Source organism: Lissotriton helveticus, chromosome 1_1 (assembly GCF_964261635.1).
Source record: "Lissotriton helveticus chromosome 1_1, aLisHel1.1, whole genome shotgun sequence".
Classification (NCBI taxonomy): domain Eukaryota; kingdom Metazoa; phylum Chordata; class Amphibia; order Caudata; family Salamandridae; genus Lissotriton; species Lissotriton helveticus.
Genome location: NC_136057.1, coordinates 502061170 through 502078421, shown reverse-complemented (window position 1 = coordinate 502078421; position 17252 = coordinate 502061170). Strand labels below are relative to the sequence as shown.

General features: G+C 44.5%; 1 protein-coding gene across 1 annotated transcript in view; it reads right to left on the bottom strand.

Moving 5' to 3' along the window:
• The window catches only part of PRMT8 (protein arginine methyltransferase 8), a 755104-nt gene that overhangs the window by 12529 nt on the left and 725323 nt on the right, over positions 1-17252 (bottom strand). Inside the window, exon 9 of the mRNA XM_078654149.1 lies at positions 14322-14443. Within this exon, the coding sequence (XP_078510275.1) occupies positions 14322-14443 (122 nt within the window). The remainder of the gene's footprint in view (positions 1-14321; positions 14444-17252) is intronic.

Below are 17252 nucleotides of genomic sequence, written 5' to 3'. Positions count from 1 at the left end.
GCCCCTCTCCCACCCTAGCTAACTGGTATACAAAGAAATGAGAAACAGAGGAGGCCTTCGTCCCCCTCAGAGAGTTGGCATGAGATGTGATTGGAGGCTGCCTGGCTGGCTAAATGGGCAAACAAGTTTAGCACAGCTGGCCGGCCAGCATGCGGTTGCGATTTGGTGCTTCCGGGCAGTAACACGTAGCAGCAGTCTTGGAGATGACAGCATCCAGACGAGGCGTGGATGAGAGAGAAAAATCCACAGAATTAGCTGCCAGGTGATGAAGGGCTGTGGTGGTGCAGTAATGGTTGTATGATGTTACAACGCGTGTTATTACAACGCATGCTGTTACATCGCAGTTGTTACAACGACTGCATGTTACCACGCTATGCCTTTACAACGCAAGTCTTTACATCGTCGTGCTGGGTGGCGTGCTAACATTAGAAAAGTGTAATTTACTATTCCAACTCCAGTCCACTTATCAGTAGGGAAGGTGTTGGGATAGTAAACTACACTATTTTTAATGTTAGCACGCCATCTAGTGCAAGTCGATGTAAAGACTTGCATTGTAATGGCATATCGTGGTAACATCGTGGTCGTTGTAACGACCGCGATGTAACAGCATCGCGGTGTATTGTCCGCATTGTTAATGATGTTTCCCTGCAGTAATGAGTGCCAGCGAGTCTAGCGGTTTGGAACACGGGAGTCTCCTGAAATGAGACAGTAGTAAAATACAAGCCAGAAACGCAAATGCTTTCAGCAAAGGAAGTTACGGTGAAGACAGCAAGAAGGCACAGGGAGAAGAATGGTGCTACTACGGGCCCTCCGGGAGCCAGACTTTCCATTACTAACTTCCTGAGCACCATGCTTGGAGAGAAAGGCCAGTAGGCAATGCAAACCAGCCACCAGACCTGCCTACAGTATTTAAGGAAACACAGGAACCCACTGCCAATCATCAGGGTGAGAGAGTAAGCTCGACACCATGTGTGATGCCTGTATTAACCAGGACAGCAGCAGTCATTGCCATCGGCACTGGGATCTAAGGCCTCCTCTTCAAGGGAAAATGGACTTGTTGCAGAGCAGGTTAGTAAAGCCATTACTGTTATAATGTGGCCACAACAAAGGGGGATGTGCAGTGAAACCTCAGCTTCCAAGGCAAATGACATTGGGTGTCTCTAATCATGAAGGGTAGTGATCAGAGGAAGCATGATGGAGCCGTAGTCTCCATGGGGGCCCCCCCCAGGGAGCGTATTTACCTGCCTTACTCTTGCCTTCAACTTTGGCAGCAGCCAACATACCACCGGGATAATGAATTTGGATATGGTCATAACAGCAAGTTCAGGGGGTGAGAATAATTCAACCCAGGATGTGCTAAGTATAGCCCCAGTATCAGTATACAAAGCCCAGAAGGAATAGGGTCTTCCTGAACTGGCTACCCCAGGGAATAGTAACCAAGTCTGAACTTTAAAAGTCATAAAAGGCACTCACAGAGAGGGGTAGGCCATTACGGAAGGGGGACATGAAACAGAAATTGTGGAAGTGGTTCAATGTTTTTTTTTTCAATTTTAGAAGGGTCCAAGGATCCAAGCAATGACCCAGACCTACTAGAGGAGAATTCCTCAAGCAGGGAGGGGGATACAGTTACTCATAATGGATTGGGGGCAACCCTCGTGATCAGCTGTGCATAAGCATCCCAATAAAGGGTCCAGAGGCCAGGCACTAAGGGACTAATTTGGGACGACACCACTGTGCAACATGCCTTTGAGGGTATGTCTCAAGAAAATCTAGATCTGTCACAACAGAGATTGAATGAACCACCCACTCTTGATGCTATTGTTGCATTATGTCCCATCAAGAGGAGATGTGATCTGATAACCGACGAGCTAAAGCTGCAATCAGAAAGCCTCAGAGTGCGGTAAGTCTTCAAAACACGCTGTTACAGAAAGGATTTGGGTGGTAGAAAACTGAGCTGCTGCACTGGAAGAGGAATTTGCTGCAATAAAGTCTCAGACTGTTTAGCGCGAGGTACAATTGGCAGATATTCAGTGAAAATTGAAGGAGTTCAAGAATCAGCAATGCTGCAATAACTTGTGGATTCTGTGGATTGAGGTGGGTGCTAAAGACAGCGACATCAGATCATTTATGCTTAACCTATTTTGAAAGGTCTTCTCTGAACTTAAAGGGTGGAATTGGGACTATGAAACTCAGAAGGCTCACAGATTCCCTCTAACATTAAAAGGCACGGAGCAGGGATCCGCATCAGAGAGCTCAAGACCCAGGGCTTGAACAATCAGTCCAAAGGGTTCAGGGTAGCAGCTGGGCTGAGAAGATTGGTTCCAGATATTGTGTGTGTACAAGAAACACATATTGAGGGGTTCAGAAAGGATCTGTTTCAAACTCTGGGCTATTTACTCTTCGTCTATACAACATAGGCAACCACTATGAGGAGGGTGGCAATTTTAACTCAAAGGGGTGTCTATGATGTCAAACACAACCTCGCAGACAAAGTGGGCAGGTGGGCATCAACGGAATGTCAGGTGACCAGTTCATGTTTACTATCTCTTCAGTTTATGTCTCTAACCATGATGAACCTGGGTGCTTGAGCATCTGAATGTAGAGTTGGCTTCATGGCATAACCCACTCATCGTATGTGGGGACGTGACTATACATGGGTGTTATATTCAAGTGTCACTATCATCTGCGAGATATGTGGGCAAGAAGCCCAGAGTCTTTAGGGCATTGCAGCATCTCGAGAGGAATCATGGGCTCAAGTATGGTTGGGGTAAGATGAGGGCATTAGACACAGGTTACACTTTTGTTCATACTTCCATAAGAAATTTGCAAGATTGGAAAATTTTCTGATTTCAGCTGGGTCAACTCGTGAAGCCCATATCAAGAGGCATCCAATGATATTTTTAGATCCCCTGGTTATTGAGCTTTTGGTAGTTGGGACTCAAACATGTTCTTTAGACAGGGGGGGCTGCTATTTAATCTGGACTATGTAGAGCATATGAACAGTTGGTTGGCAAATTTTTGGGAGAACCATAGAGAGAGTGCCACGGCTGGGGAAGTTTAGGATGCATTGAAAGCAGGGTTTCAGGAGAGAGTCTCTTAGCTTCTGTCTATATATCCAGAGGAGTCGGGTCAACAAGATGGAGGCACTGTGCAAGGATTTGAGTACACTGGAAGTTCGGCTGGTTACAATGATTGGGGAAGGGCAGGAGGTTCAGGAGGTCATTCAAAAGATTTCAGTAGTTAAGGCAAGCATTAATAAAACATTTCCGGCAAAGGCAGCAGAGAAACATCAAATTGAGAGGGCAGAGGGCAATGAATACAATCAGAGCAGAGCCAGGCTTCTGGGATTATGCATTTGGCAGAATAAGTTGCACAGTAGCATCCGTACAATAAAGGGTAAGGGAGGGCAGGAGGTTAACACCCCAGAAGCCTTTTAAAATGTATTCAAGGAGGTCTGCGAAGAACTGGTCTGGGCAGAGGAGCCAGCCACTCCGGTAGACATCGAGCAGTATCTCGATCTGGGCAAGGTAGGACGACTTAGTGCACTGGAGAGGGCTGCTCTGGATGCCCCAATCACGGTAGAGGAAATAAATTTTGCACTTAACGTCTAAGCACTGGGAAAGGCTAAGTGGGCAGATAGAATACCTTTGAAATTTTACAGAGAATTTTTGCAATATTGGAGAGGGCTATGATCAATACTTTTTTGGAGGCCCAGAGAAGACGATTGGCCCCAGTTTCCTGGACAACAACTAATATAGTGGTGTTCAAGAAAAAAGGGAAATCCTCACTGTATCCGGCCTCTAACAGGCCTATATCCCCTTCAGCGCTAATGACAAGGGTAACTCGTCATGGACTTTCCATTGATTTCAATGGAAAGTCAATGGAGCTCGTTGAAGACCCTTAGCAGCCAAGTGGATATCTTTAATTAACTGTGACACAAGGATAGGGTCTTCGCGGCATGGTTAGGTAGGGCTATCTCCAATATGGTGTCTCATTGGCAGCATGGGTTTATACCGAGGAGGGAAATAACAGATCACATCAGGTGGGCAAGTGCTATATTTGATGTGGCTGGGGTTTTAGGCCATCTTATTGCCATGATCCTCCTGGACACTGAAAAGGCATTTGATTGAGTGATGCTTAAAAGGTAAGAGGTGACCCCTGGCTTCCTGCCAGCTATAAAGGAACTATAACTTAACCCAACTGAAAGACTCTAATGGGAAGGGAGTCAGGTAAAATCAGAATTTCCAGAGAGACATGTTTTTCCAGGTAGCAATCGCGAGCAGATGTCCACCGCCAGCCCAGTGATTGCCACTGCCGGCTCGGCGGTGGCCATCCATCCGCCATCCTAATAGACCCCATAGTTTTGTATGTGGAGGAAGCTCTTGGAATGGGATCCATAATGATATTAAATAAGGGTGTCACAGGGGTAACTGAAGTAACATTGGAATTAGAATTGTTGTTTACCTGAAAGGTTTGAAGTACAGGGAATAATGTGTTATATTGTTTAATACAAGAGTCAGGGAGGTCAAATTTGTCTTGTAGTTGAGGGAATGATATAATGGTATTATTAGCTATCAAATGATGTACATAAAAAATACCCTTTTCTCTCCAGTGCTTGAAATAAAAAGACTTATGGCGAAATGTAATTAATTTGTTATACCATATAGAGGGGCCCAGAAAAGAGTGATAAAAGTCAAATCCATGGGTAAAAAGAGTATGTAGTAAATGATGGGAATTCTTTAAAATAGGGTATTTGGAAATGAAAGTACAATTAGTCATAAAAACAACATCCTGAAAGGAAAAGTCATGCAAAGTGAACGTTCAAAAGCGACCCATGTTGGTATAGGAGAGTATACCCAGGAATATGGTTCTCCTCTAACATACCTGATATATTAACTCATAATATCACTGCCTTAAAACTTAAGCTTCAAAAATGTATGTCTTCCTGGTCACCGTTAGTTTTATCCTGGTGGGGTAGGTTAGACACCATTAAAATGATGATTGTCCCTCATGTTCTTTTTACGCTCTCAATCTTACCCTTTAAAATTCCTAAAAAATCACTTTTCTCAGATTATTAGTATTTGTACTAAATTCCTTTGAAATAACAAGCCTGTTTGTATTGCTTTATCTAAATTAATTTGACCAAAAACGGAGGGTGGTGTACGTTTTCCTCATTTTAAGTTATATCATACTGCCTTTTTAATCTGTCAGTTCTCTGCTATTTCAAAGGAATATCATGACTCTCCTATACTATTATTAAATTATTATCTATATTGTCAGAAATAAAAAATACCCCACCTTTTTGTGCCATGCCTCGCTTTCCCCTCCCCTGCAGTTTTCCTTAGTCTGGACGGTCCCTGGAGTGGTTGGGAATGACCCAGGTATTCCTGGGAAAAAAGCACCTTTTGGGACAACTGCCCTGTTGGAGGATCCCAGGTAGGAAAAACAGGAAGATTAATTATAGGAAAATCCACCTAACTTGTCAGTTAAAAAGAAAGGGGGGGGTGAACAACCCATACCAAATAACCAAACACAGCACACACAGGAACTGAAGGGGGCAAATTTGCTCATTGTTCATGCAATCTAGAAAAGCAAACAAATTTGCTGTACTGAGTTACGCAAGGGAAAAAAGTGAGCGCGGAGTCATATCTACTTATTATTATTTATTTATTATTTTATAGCGCTAGCAAGACCAAAAGGTATGAGAGCACCTTACATATAATGCTATGATGCGCAATCATTAGATTGAAGTACATGCAAAAAGAAAATCGTTAGGCCACAGCGGTAGTTACTGTATGCGGACTTAGGAACCGCTTGAGCTAAAAGATGTACAAAACATAGTGGACCCCTGAAACACTCATTTAACCATTACAAATTGGTCATGGCAGAGTGGGTGTGAGTTTTGGGAACATAGCTCATTTAAGGTGCGTGCTAATGTATTTGTTGAGCAATAGATGTTTAAGGTCCCGCTTGAAACAGGAAAATGAGGGGTTGCAGTGCAGGTCACTAGGGAGTGAGTTCCATATCGTGGGTGCATTTCCAGGGAAAGACCGAGTCTGGGAGGATTTCTTTTTCAGTTTGTCAGGTATGAGAAGAAGTGCTTTGGAGCTCCTTAGAGATTTGGCTATACCAGCTTTCGAAAGGTTGTTCTCCAGATAGTTGGGGTTATGTGTGTGAAGGGCCTTGTGGGTGATGCAAGCTGTCCTGTAGAAAACATCTTCCTTCTATTGGGAGCCGGTTGAGGCTCTTGAGGGCCGCTGTGATGTGCTCAAACCGATTGCCACCTGTTATTAGCTGGGCTGCCATGTTCAGAACTGAGCTTAAGGGGGCCAGGTGAGTTTCCGGAGTTCCTGTGAAGGTGGAGTTACCATAATCCATGTTAGATCTGGGGTCTCTAGTTGGCAGAGGTAGGTACCAATGTCAAAATAGGGACCCTTGCTTCTAGCCAGGTTAAGGGGGATACACACTTTAGATAACCCCTGCTCACCCCCTTGGTAGCTTGGCACGAGCAGACAGGCTTATCAAAGGCAATGTGTAAAGTATTTGTACCAACCCTCACAGTAACGCAGTGAAAACACCACAAATGGACGCCACACTAGTTTAGAAAAATAAAGTTATTCAATCTAAACTACAAAAGACCAAAACGACAAAAATCCAACATACACAGTTCAAGAATATGGTTTCAAAAGAGTTCTTAAGGTTGTGTTAAAATAATCCACAGTTGCGTTCAAAGTGAAAGCTGCAGCGTTTAAAAACAAGCGATGCGTCACTCCTGAGACCCTGGGGAGGCGATGCGACAACCCTGCTTGACGCAACAGGCTTATTGCATTGACTCCGATCTGTATGGGGAGAGATGCGATACCTTGTATGGATTTCACTGCGCAGGTTTCGTAGGAAGCGTCGCGCAAAAGGTACAATGCGTCGATCTTCGGGACAGCGACGATCTCAGGTGCGGCGGCGATGCGCGGCGCTGCATCGACCTTCTCCTCTGGCGGGCCCTCGATGCGATGGCTCTGTGACGACTCTTGCAGCGACGTGATGCGATCCGCAAGCAAGCGGTGCGACAATCTAAAAGTGCTGTTCTCAAACACAGGATTTAAAATCCACCTTCCCTAAAAGATGTGGTATTAAATTCTGAGTTCAGGGATACCAGACTTTTATGCCCAATCTTGCTCCTATAGGAAGATATGCAGGTAGCCACTGTTGCCACCAATCCCCATTATAGTCTATGGGCAAGATAGCCTTACAATAGTGAAAAACAAAAATGGCTGTAAATCACTACCAGAGCATGTCACCTGCACTAGTACATGCTCTACCTTTCACATACACTGCACCCTGCCCAAGGGGGTACCTTGGGCCTTCCATAGGGATGACCAATGTGCACAGAAAGGGAAGGGTTAGGCCTGGTCAGTGGGGACACTGGCCAGGTTGACATGGCAGTTCACAGAATGCACACAGGCACTGCGGTGGCAGGCCTGAGACACCATTTTAGGGCTACTCGTGTGGGTTACACAATCAGTGCTGCAGGCCCACTAGTAGCATTTGTATCACCAGTCAGCTTGCTGTCTAAAAGATGCTGGGGCAGCTCTGGAACACAAAGACTACTCAAAATCTCCCAAGTAATTAAATGCAACAACCCCTTATAATCAGTTACTTTGCTGCCCTTCATCCAACCTTCCAGTGCACGCGAGTACAAATTCACACACTCCATCCAAGTCTCAGACTCTTTCTTCTTGGAGTTCCTAAACTGCAGTCTGTATTGCTCTGGAGTAAGTCCATACCTGAGACATAGGGCCTCCTTCATATTGGGGTAGGTCATGGTACCTGCTTACTCTACGGACTCCAGAGCACTCCTCCCAGAAGCCTCAAAATGTTTCCACAGGCCCGCCCCCCAATGCTGTTCAGGCGCAACATTCATTCTCAAAGCAATTTCATAAGAGGTAAACCGGGCATAGATATCCTCACTCCTATTATAATTCTGTACTAAATCCTTGGGAATATATACTTTACCCCCTGGCACTGGCTGTGCGCTGCCACCATTTGAACTGGAATCCACCTGTTTGGCCTTGATATCCAGTTCCCTCATGCTCAACTCATGAGCCAAAAGCAATCTCTTTTCTTCCAGGGCATGGGCATTCTTGCTCTCCTCTGCCTCTTTCTCTACTTCCAATTGCCTCATTTTTATTTTCATAAGCTCCAACTCATGATTTTTCACTCTTTGGTTCTCCTCTAACTCGTCTGGGGTAAGACCCCTACTGGAATGGTTGCTGCCAGGACTTGAGCCTGGATTGCCCACTGGCAAATCCTGGGGTTGAAACCCCACCCTTCTACTGGCATCGTTTCCCTCTTGGGCCTCCCACCAGGCCTTCAAGATTCTCTGCAGCTCATCCTTTCTAGAGTTGCTTTTCACAGTACAACTGCGATCCTTGAAGAATTGTTTGAGCTGCTCCACTTTGTAGGAATACAAATCCTCAATGCAAAACTCTAATTCAGCCTCCACACTTGCTACCTTTCCATTCTGAGACATGATGCTTTGAAGAGTTACTCAAAAATAGAACCAACAAAAAACTCAAACATGGTATGCAGTGGCGTAGTGGTCTGCACTCACTAGTGATGTACACCAATCACTGTGGGTCGAGTACAAATACAAGTTCAAAATCCCACAACTGACCAACAATGTTAGATCTGGGGGTCTCTAGTTGGCAGAGGTAGGTACCAATGTCCAAATAGGGACCCTTGCTTCTAGTCAGGGTAAGGGGGATACAGTTTTTAGATAACCGCTGCTCACTCTCTTGGTAGCTTAGCACGAGCAGACAGGCTTATCAAAGGCAATGTGTAAAGTATTTGTACCAACACTCACAGTATCACAGTGAAAACACCACAAATTTAGAAAAATAAAGGTATTTAATCTAAACTACACAGGACCAAAACGACAAAAATCCAACATACGCAGTTCAAGAATAGGGTTTCAATAGAGTTCTTAAGGTTATGTTAAAATAATCCACAGTTGCGTCACGTTTTAGCCAACAGTATTTTTAGATGCAACAAAAGTACCAAGTGAAAGTTGCTGCGTTGAAAAACAAGAAATGCGTCACTCCTGAGACCCGGGGGAGGCGATGCAACAACCCTGCTGGACGCAGCCAGTATTTTGCCATGACTCCAGTCTGTATGGGGAGCGATGCGATACCTTGTATGGATTCCGGTGCGCAGGTTACGTAGGATGCTTCTTGCAAAATATACGATGCGACAATCTTCGGGACGGCGACGATCTCAGGTGCTGCGGCAATGTGCAGAGCAGCGTCGATCTTCTCCTCTCGTGGCCCCTTGATGCGATTGCTCTGCGACGACTCTCGCAGCGACGTGATGCGGTCCACAAGCAAGCAGTGCAACGATCTCACCCAGTGGTGACAGGCTCTGCGACGATACTCGCAGCGATGGTACTTTTCCCGCACCGGAGCAATGTGTTCCGCAAGCAAAGGATGCATTGGTTCTTGCAGCGGCAACAGGCGCTACGAAGATCTCGATCTTCGCGGCGGCGGGAATTTCCTCGCATTGACGGGGATGCACTCCGCAGGCGAGCGATGTGGGAAACATTGCAGAAAGTCTTTAGTATCTTCTTTTCCAGCTTCCCAAACACAGGTACAACTTCCCAAGGTACCACAACTGGCCCAAACCCTCTGGGAAGGACAGAACTCTCTCAGTAGAGTTCAGGGAATCTGGGGATGAAGTCCTTTTGTTCCTGGGACTTCTTAAAAGGGAGCCAGCTCAACTCATGCCCTTAGAGATCTCTTCAAGCAAGAGAACACAGCACAAAGGAAAGTCCTTCCCCTCTCCTTGGCAGCAAAGCAACTGCAGGTCAGCCCACAAACACACAGCAGGACAGTCCTTCCCCTTCAGTCTTTCAGCTTTCTCCTTGGCAGAGGTTCCTTCTTGATTCCAGGATGATCTAATCCTCTGTAGTCTGGGGTCCTATACTTATACGCCCACAAGTCTTTGATCCCTTTGTGCAGGAGGGCTCTGAGCCCGGTCTGAACCAGTGCTGGGTGTTTCTTGAGCACTTTGTTTTCTTGACCTCTCCTTTCCTTTCATAGAGAGAGGGGCAGGGTCATCAGCTGCCCAGCAGGAGGTGGAGCCAGCATTGTGGAAGGCAGGCACAACCCTATTCAGGCCCAGGTGCTACCCCCTCCCACCACTCTAGATGCAGATGGAGCTATTCAGCCCAGGGATGGCCCACTCAGCCTCTGGGAGCCACCCAGCCCCTGCCACTCACAAACCAGAAAGTCAATTCACAAACTGGCCAAGGCACACAGAAAGGTCAGACAAGAGAACAGCAACTTTCGAAAAGTGCTGTTCTCAAACACAGGATTTAAAAACCACCTTCCCTAAAAGATGTGTTATTAAATTCTGAGGTAGGACACAAAAGTATGGGATACCAGTCTTTTGTGTCCTATCTTGCTCCTATGGGAAGATATGCAGGTAGCCACTGTAGCCAGCATTCCCCATTATAGCCTATGGGCAAGATAGCATTACAATAGTGAAAAACGAAAATGGCTGTAATTCACTACCAGAGCATGTCACCTGCACTAGTACATGCTCTCCCTTTCAGATATACTCCACCCTGCCCAAGGGGGTACCTTGGGCCTTCCATAGAGGTGACCAATGTGCACTGAGAGGGAAGGGTTAGGCCTAGTCAGTGGGGACACTGGCCAGGTTGACATGGCAGTTCACAGACTGCACACAGGCACTGTGGTGGCAGACCTGAGACACAATTTGAGCGCTACTCATGTGGGTGGCACAATCAGTATTGCAGGCCCACTAGTAGCATTTGTATCACCAGCCCTGGCACCACATTCAGTGCACTTTACTAGGGACTTCTTGGTGATACAAATATGCCAATCATGGATAACCAATTACAATAACAATTTACTAAGGGAGCACTTGCACTTTGGCACTGATCAGCCGTGGCAAAGTGCCCAAAGCATCTAAACCAGCAACAATGAAATCCAGCACAGCATCAAAAATACAGGAGGTCGAGGCAAAAGGGGAAACCAAGCCAAAGATGCAAGATCTAACAATCCAGTTTTGAGAGGACAAGTGATTGCACTATTGTCTTGAAATCTTCAGGGGGAATGAAAGGTTGGATTTTCTTGAGGTGTTTTAGTGTGATTAGTGCTCCTTTGTTGCTGTGGGCTTTCAATGACATGTTTCTGTCCAGGGTGACACCTAAGGACTTAACGGTGTTGGACAGTGTTAGAGAACAGTTTAGAGCGTCCAAATTCTTGAGCCATACTTGGATTGGTAGCAGGTTCTTTTTCGGGGAGAAAAGTAGCAGTTCAGTTTTGCTGGTGTTCAGCTTTAAGTGGTTGAAATTAAGCCAAGTTTGTATCTTGATTAATGTGGTATTCAGATGTTGGATGTCATTGGGTGATTTAATCTTGTAATAGAGTTGGGTGTCATCAGTAAATTGGTGATATTTGACCCCTGCTTGGTTCAGGATAACCGTAAGGGGTTCCATGAGAGATTGAAAAGGGCCGGGGATAGTGTTGAGCCTTGGGGTACACCATGAGGACCTAGTGTTTTGAGAAACAGTTGTTGATTTGTATTTGTTGCAAACAATGTTGCAGGTAAGATCTGAAACATCCAAGGACTGTGCCATTGATCCCAGTACGGGTCTCGAGTGTCTCAAGTAAAGCAGGGTCATTTACGGTATCAAAGGCAGCCGATAGGTCAAGCAAGATTAGGAGGCATGCATCTCCTTCATCCAAGGATCTGCGGTCATCTGAGATATTGAGCATAGCAGTTTCAGTGCTACAGTCTTTCGTGAACCCCAATTGGAAGGTGTCATGGAGGTTGAATTCTTCTATGTGTTGGTTTAGTTGTTGTAGGACATATTTCTCCAGTGTTTGGCTAGAAAGGGAAGGTTTCTGATAGGGCTGAAGTTATTGAAGTCATTGGGGTCGGTACCTGTTTTTTTGAGTATGGGTGAGATTTGGCCTAGTTGGAGGTAGTCAGGAACACTGTGTGAGGAGAGAGATGAGTTGATGATTTTAGTCCAGAACGGGGCAATGATATGGTTGCGGTTTTGAACTATTGTGGAAGGCATAGGATCCAAAGTGTGGGATGTGGGCTTTAACTTAGCAATTATATTGAAGACTTCACTTTCAGTCATAGGTTCAAAATCAGACCAATTTGCTTTGTTTTTCAGTTGAAGGAGATCAAGGTTGAAATTAGTTTTTATAGAGCACATACATTCCTTGGTTACATCAGGAGATGGTTCTGCTATGTAGGGGAGTGAGGCCGAGGAGAAAGTTAGAAGGGATGTCAGATTTGTGACTTTGGTGAGGGATTGTTAAATTTTTGCAACTTTATCATTTAAGAAGTTGGCAATTTCTTCACAGCGTTCAGTGGTGGCTTTTGTTTTGTGTTGGGAGAAAAGGGTAGTTTGCCATTTAATAATTTTGAAAATCTCTCTGGGCTGTCCTTACCGCGGTCAAGTTGGTTGCAAAAGAAAGTGGCCTTTTCTCTGAAGATGTGTTTCTTGTAGGAAAGCTGTGCTGTTCTTAGGAGTGAGAGGTTCAGTTTAGAGGGGTTTTGTCTCCATAACCAAGATTTAGATTGGATAGATCTAGACTGCTTCAGTTTGAGCGATGCCATTAGTTCGAGGTCAGAAGATATCACTGTGTTGTAGTGGGTAGTGAGGTCATCAACTGTGTGAGCAGGAGGGTGGTTGTAGTTGGGCACAGATCCTGGTCTCCAGTTCTGTCATTGATATTTGCTTTATATTCCTGGCCCAGTGCTTGGGTCTGTCGGAGGGGTTTGTTTGGGATCTGAGGTAGATCTCTATATTTAACAGTATTAGATGGTGGTCTGACCAGTCAATAGGTGTGATGGATCGAAGTGAGACAAGATCATTTTCTGTGATAATCGTATCTAGAGTGGCACCTGTGATGTGACTTGGTTCATTGCAAAGTTGGTTGATATCGTTAATTGTACAAAAGTTAGTCAGATTGCGTACTGTGGTATCTTCAGCATTGTTCCAGTGAATGTTGAAGTCGCCCAAGAAGACATCCTTCGAGTCAGCTAGGGAGAACCGTGTCAGTAGGTTAGTTATTTCTTCTATGAAAACGGTACGATCACCAGGAGGGTGGTAGATGGTGTGAAATTTAATGGGAGCGGAGCCTTTGGCAGTGAGTTCTACTCCAAGGTATTCGAAAGTCGAGTGTTCTGTGGTCTTGAAGGTGGAGTGATTGATTTAATCTTTGTGGATGATTGCTAGTCCGCCACCTTTCCTCTTTTGTCTGTCCTGTCTAATGATGGAGTATCCAGCAGGTGCTAGAGTTAGGTTGATTGCTGCTGCTGTAATCCCCTGCCCTGACACTCTAACTCGGCTGCATTATGAGACACACAGCAGTACACCAAGGTGCAAAGGTTAGTGTGCTGCCTAGCATAGAATCTTTACTTGAGGAACCCATTTCCATTCAAATTCCTATTACTAGACACATTTCAGATGGATTTCATGCATTTCATGTGTGCCTTGCGGTTTAGCACTCATGCAATGTTTGGGTTTTTTGAGAAATGAAAACATTTACCTTTGCTAACTCCTCCTTTAACCGCATGCGTGCGGGCGGAATTCCGCCCGTACGCTGGGATTTACTCATTCCCATGTTTCATGACGAGCTGGGCTCGTCATGAGCGTGCGAGGAGGCTACCTCATGACGAGCCCAGCTCGTCATGAGCGTCGAAGGGGTTAAGGAGGCATTTGTTTTTGACACAGTCTGGTCTGGCTATCTTAATGAATCTGGGGTTTCATCAAGACCTATAGATGTTTGTGGTAATCAACCTAAGTAATGACTCCGTTGACCAAATGTGCACCTTTCTAGCTCAAATGACCTTCTGCTCTTGAAAGTAGATACCAGTGTGTCACTTTGTGATGCATTGCATCCCTTTGTGTCACTTTGCAACACCACAAAGCCTTAGTAAACGTAGGTCTAGAAGTTTCTTGATTATGTAAAGGCAGAGATTTAAGGGCATATTTATCAGCATATCACACAACGTAGTGCAGTGCAGCAAGTCACCTTGATGCGCTGCGTAATAGGGAAAGAGGAGGAAGCACCGTACGTAACATTGTTTGGTGCGTTCCTGCCTTTTACCAGCGCTGGAGGCACAATGTGTTGGCTAGCACCAATTCAGGCACTCTTGCACCATGAGCAGGTCAATTCAAGAAAAAAATTATTTTTTACTTTGTACCAGAAATAAACTATTGTTTCAGTAAGCAAAAGCCTGAGAATAAAACTATTATTACAATAGTTGCATTAACTTACAATATTGCTTGAGTTGGGTTTCATGGACATTGTTCCATAAAGTTCTTCTCCTCTTCTCACAGTCAGGTAGTCTTCTAGGTAGAACACGGTTTGCTTCCAATGTGTGTAAGGAGCATCAGGAGCTGAAAGAAGAAACACCACATACATGAAGAAGCCTGCTATTGGCATGAAAGCTGTATTGCCCAGCTGTGTTTTATGATCATGATAAATGACACCACACCAAATTTGTTATTATTTATTGACCCTAAATGTAAATGTAAATGTAAATGTGGGATACTTGTAAAGCGCACTGTTACTCTACCCGAGTGTCCTGGCGCTGTAGACCGCTGGGGAACCCGTCCTGGTTTTCCCTGTGAGATGCTCCCTTTCTGGGTATCTCCAGGGTGAAACCAGGCATCCCTGGCATCTGTGGGGGGCCATTGTAGAGATGAGGCAAGCTTAATGCCCAGAGTTACCGAGTGTGTTCCCTGGTTAGAGTAGGCACTGAGGGGAGAATTATCAAGTCCGTTGACCCTGGTCCAAGACCCTGCCGCATCGGGAATTGAACCCTGGTCCCGGGCCGTTCTCTGCTTACAGGTCAACCATGGTCCCTCATTCACAGGCCACAAATAATCCTAACACTGTCATTCTCATTTTCTCCAGGCAAAGAAGTGTGTGAAATTCAACCTGGTCACTTTTACTGTACTTTACGGTAATAATAAACATATTGGGGCAGATTTACAAGCCCCTTGCGCCACTTTTGCGTCACTTTCAACATGGGAAAAGTGATGCAAAAGTGGCGCAAGGGGCTTGTAAATCTACCCCATAGAATGAGGAAAAAGTGCAGAGTATGGTTAGAAAGTTTATAATATAATGGAAGTGCATGTAAAGAACACATTGATAATACATAGGTCCAAGGGTACTAAGATAATAGTAGCAATAAGTGTTCACAAATTGCAACTCTGCTGTTTCCAACCGGTATCTTGTTTTGCCAACCGATCACTATTATCGACCACTGATTGCTCCCACTGAAGCTTTCACCTCGATTAGGAGAAATGTCGAAAGGGGACACCTTCCCCTTCGTAAATCAGTTGCCATCCCATCATGGGAGTTGGTAAATTATCAATGTTTTGAGGCCGGAAGTCCAGTCAGAAATCATTGATACATATGGGACTAAATCACAAATTGGAAAGGATTCCCTAAACATACCGCTATCGACTTCATCCATTTCTAAACCCATTCGAGTTCTTAGTAAAACTTTACCGACTCCTAGAATGGGTTCAGTACATATCAAATAACTTTTTAGCGGCTGCAAGCCCTCTGTTTTTGTGAATCGCAGGGTATGCTGCCGCTAAAAGGTTTAGTACATCTGCCCCATGTTTCTTACTATACGCTGCAAAGAACTCTAAAGTTTATTTTTGTAATTGTGGGTCTGAACGACTAAAGATAGCTATAATAAGTCACAGTCAGGCATTTTTGTCATTAGCAATAACATTTATATAAAAAAAAGAATCAAGCTGTATGTAAGTTAAAATATATATATTTTTTTCATAAATAAGGCATTTCTTATGACTAATGTTTAACTGATGATTCGAAGGCACACAATTCAATTACTATAAAGAAAAATTATTAGTGTCTTCGGTAAAATTAAGCACCATGCAGTCATGCGACTTACTCTGTGCAGATAAAACATTCCCACTATATTTGTTCTAAGAGTGCCTTGATTTGTCATGTGAAAACATGTAAGAGCCATTTGTCACACCCTGAATATACTTTCGCATGTTAATCCCTTGCTGCCAATCTAGAACGGTAAATATCTACATTTCAGATTGGTAGAAAATTAACACAAATTATCCAGTAGCATCCAGTAGCATAGTTTTCCATTCATAATTTTACTATAGCTCTTGTTTCCTAATCAACTTGAATGTTAATGTTTTATGTCGATGATTTGCACCGTGTTGCACTTCATCTTTAATAAGGGTAACTTACTCAGTTCATTGCAGGCTGCTAGCTGTCACAGGTGCAGCATGTGCAGTTACACCAAGGCCCATAGCAACCTAGTATGTCTGTCACTACCCAGCTAGGGGCCTACCGTCCAATTGTCAGTGCTTGCATCAGGGCTCACGGCACCCATGCTACACCACTAGCTCATGGACTGAAACTTGCACACACATGTATTACTTTTTCTTTATACTTCCTTTAACGTCCAAGACAGGCACTCATTTGAAATTTCAAAGTAAGTTACATTTTTTATTTAGTTATTTTTTTTATAACGTTTTCATGACCTATCCTCTTGGGCACATAAAAAAGGGTGTTCGGTCTGTGCATAAAATGTGTTGTTTTGGCTTTGTGAACTTATTCTACACTGAAAGAGGGCTGAGAGCTCCTTCATGTTTTGGTGAGTTGCTTTGCTCTCTATTAGTCCTGTTGAATTCCTCTGCCTTGCTAACAAGTTTGGAAGTTCCTATATCCTAAATGAGTACATAAGATGACTTTGGTTTTGCTGGCCTTAGGATTCTGTGCACTTTACCACTGCTAACCACTTCTAAAGTGCGTGTGCTCTTTCCCTAAATCATGATAACATTGTATTATCCCCAATTGACATATTTACTTTACTTATAAGACCCTAAGTAAAGTGCACTACAGGTGCCTAGGACCTGTAAACTAAATGCTTCTTGTGGGCCTGCTGCATGGATTCTCCGACTCAATTAAGTTGCCGTTTAAGAGTCCATGGATTTCTTCACTCTCTATGATAAGTAGTGGCTTACATTCAGGTGTGAGAACTGAACTGAACCTGTAAATACTGATAGATTTTAGGAAAGCGGGACCCAGGCAGACAGGCAGAATGGATGGCTCCTAGCTCTGCCTCTCCAGGCTTGTCCCGTCCGGCTCTACGTTCTTTATATGAGGACTTATCATCATGGGAGTAGGCTCAAGTTCTCACATGAGCAC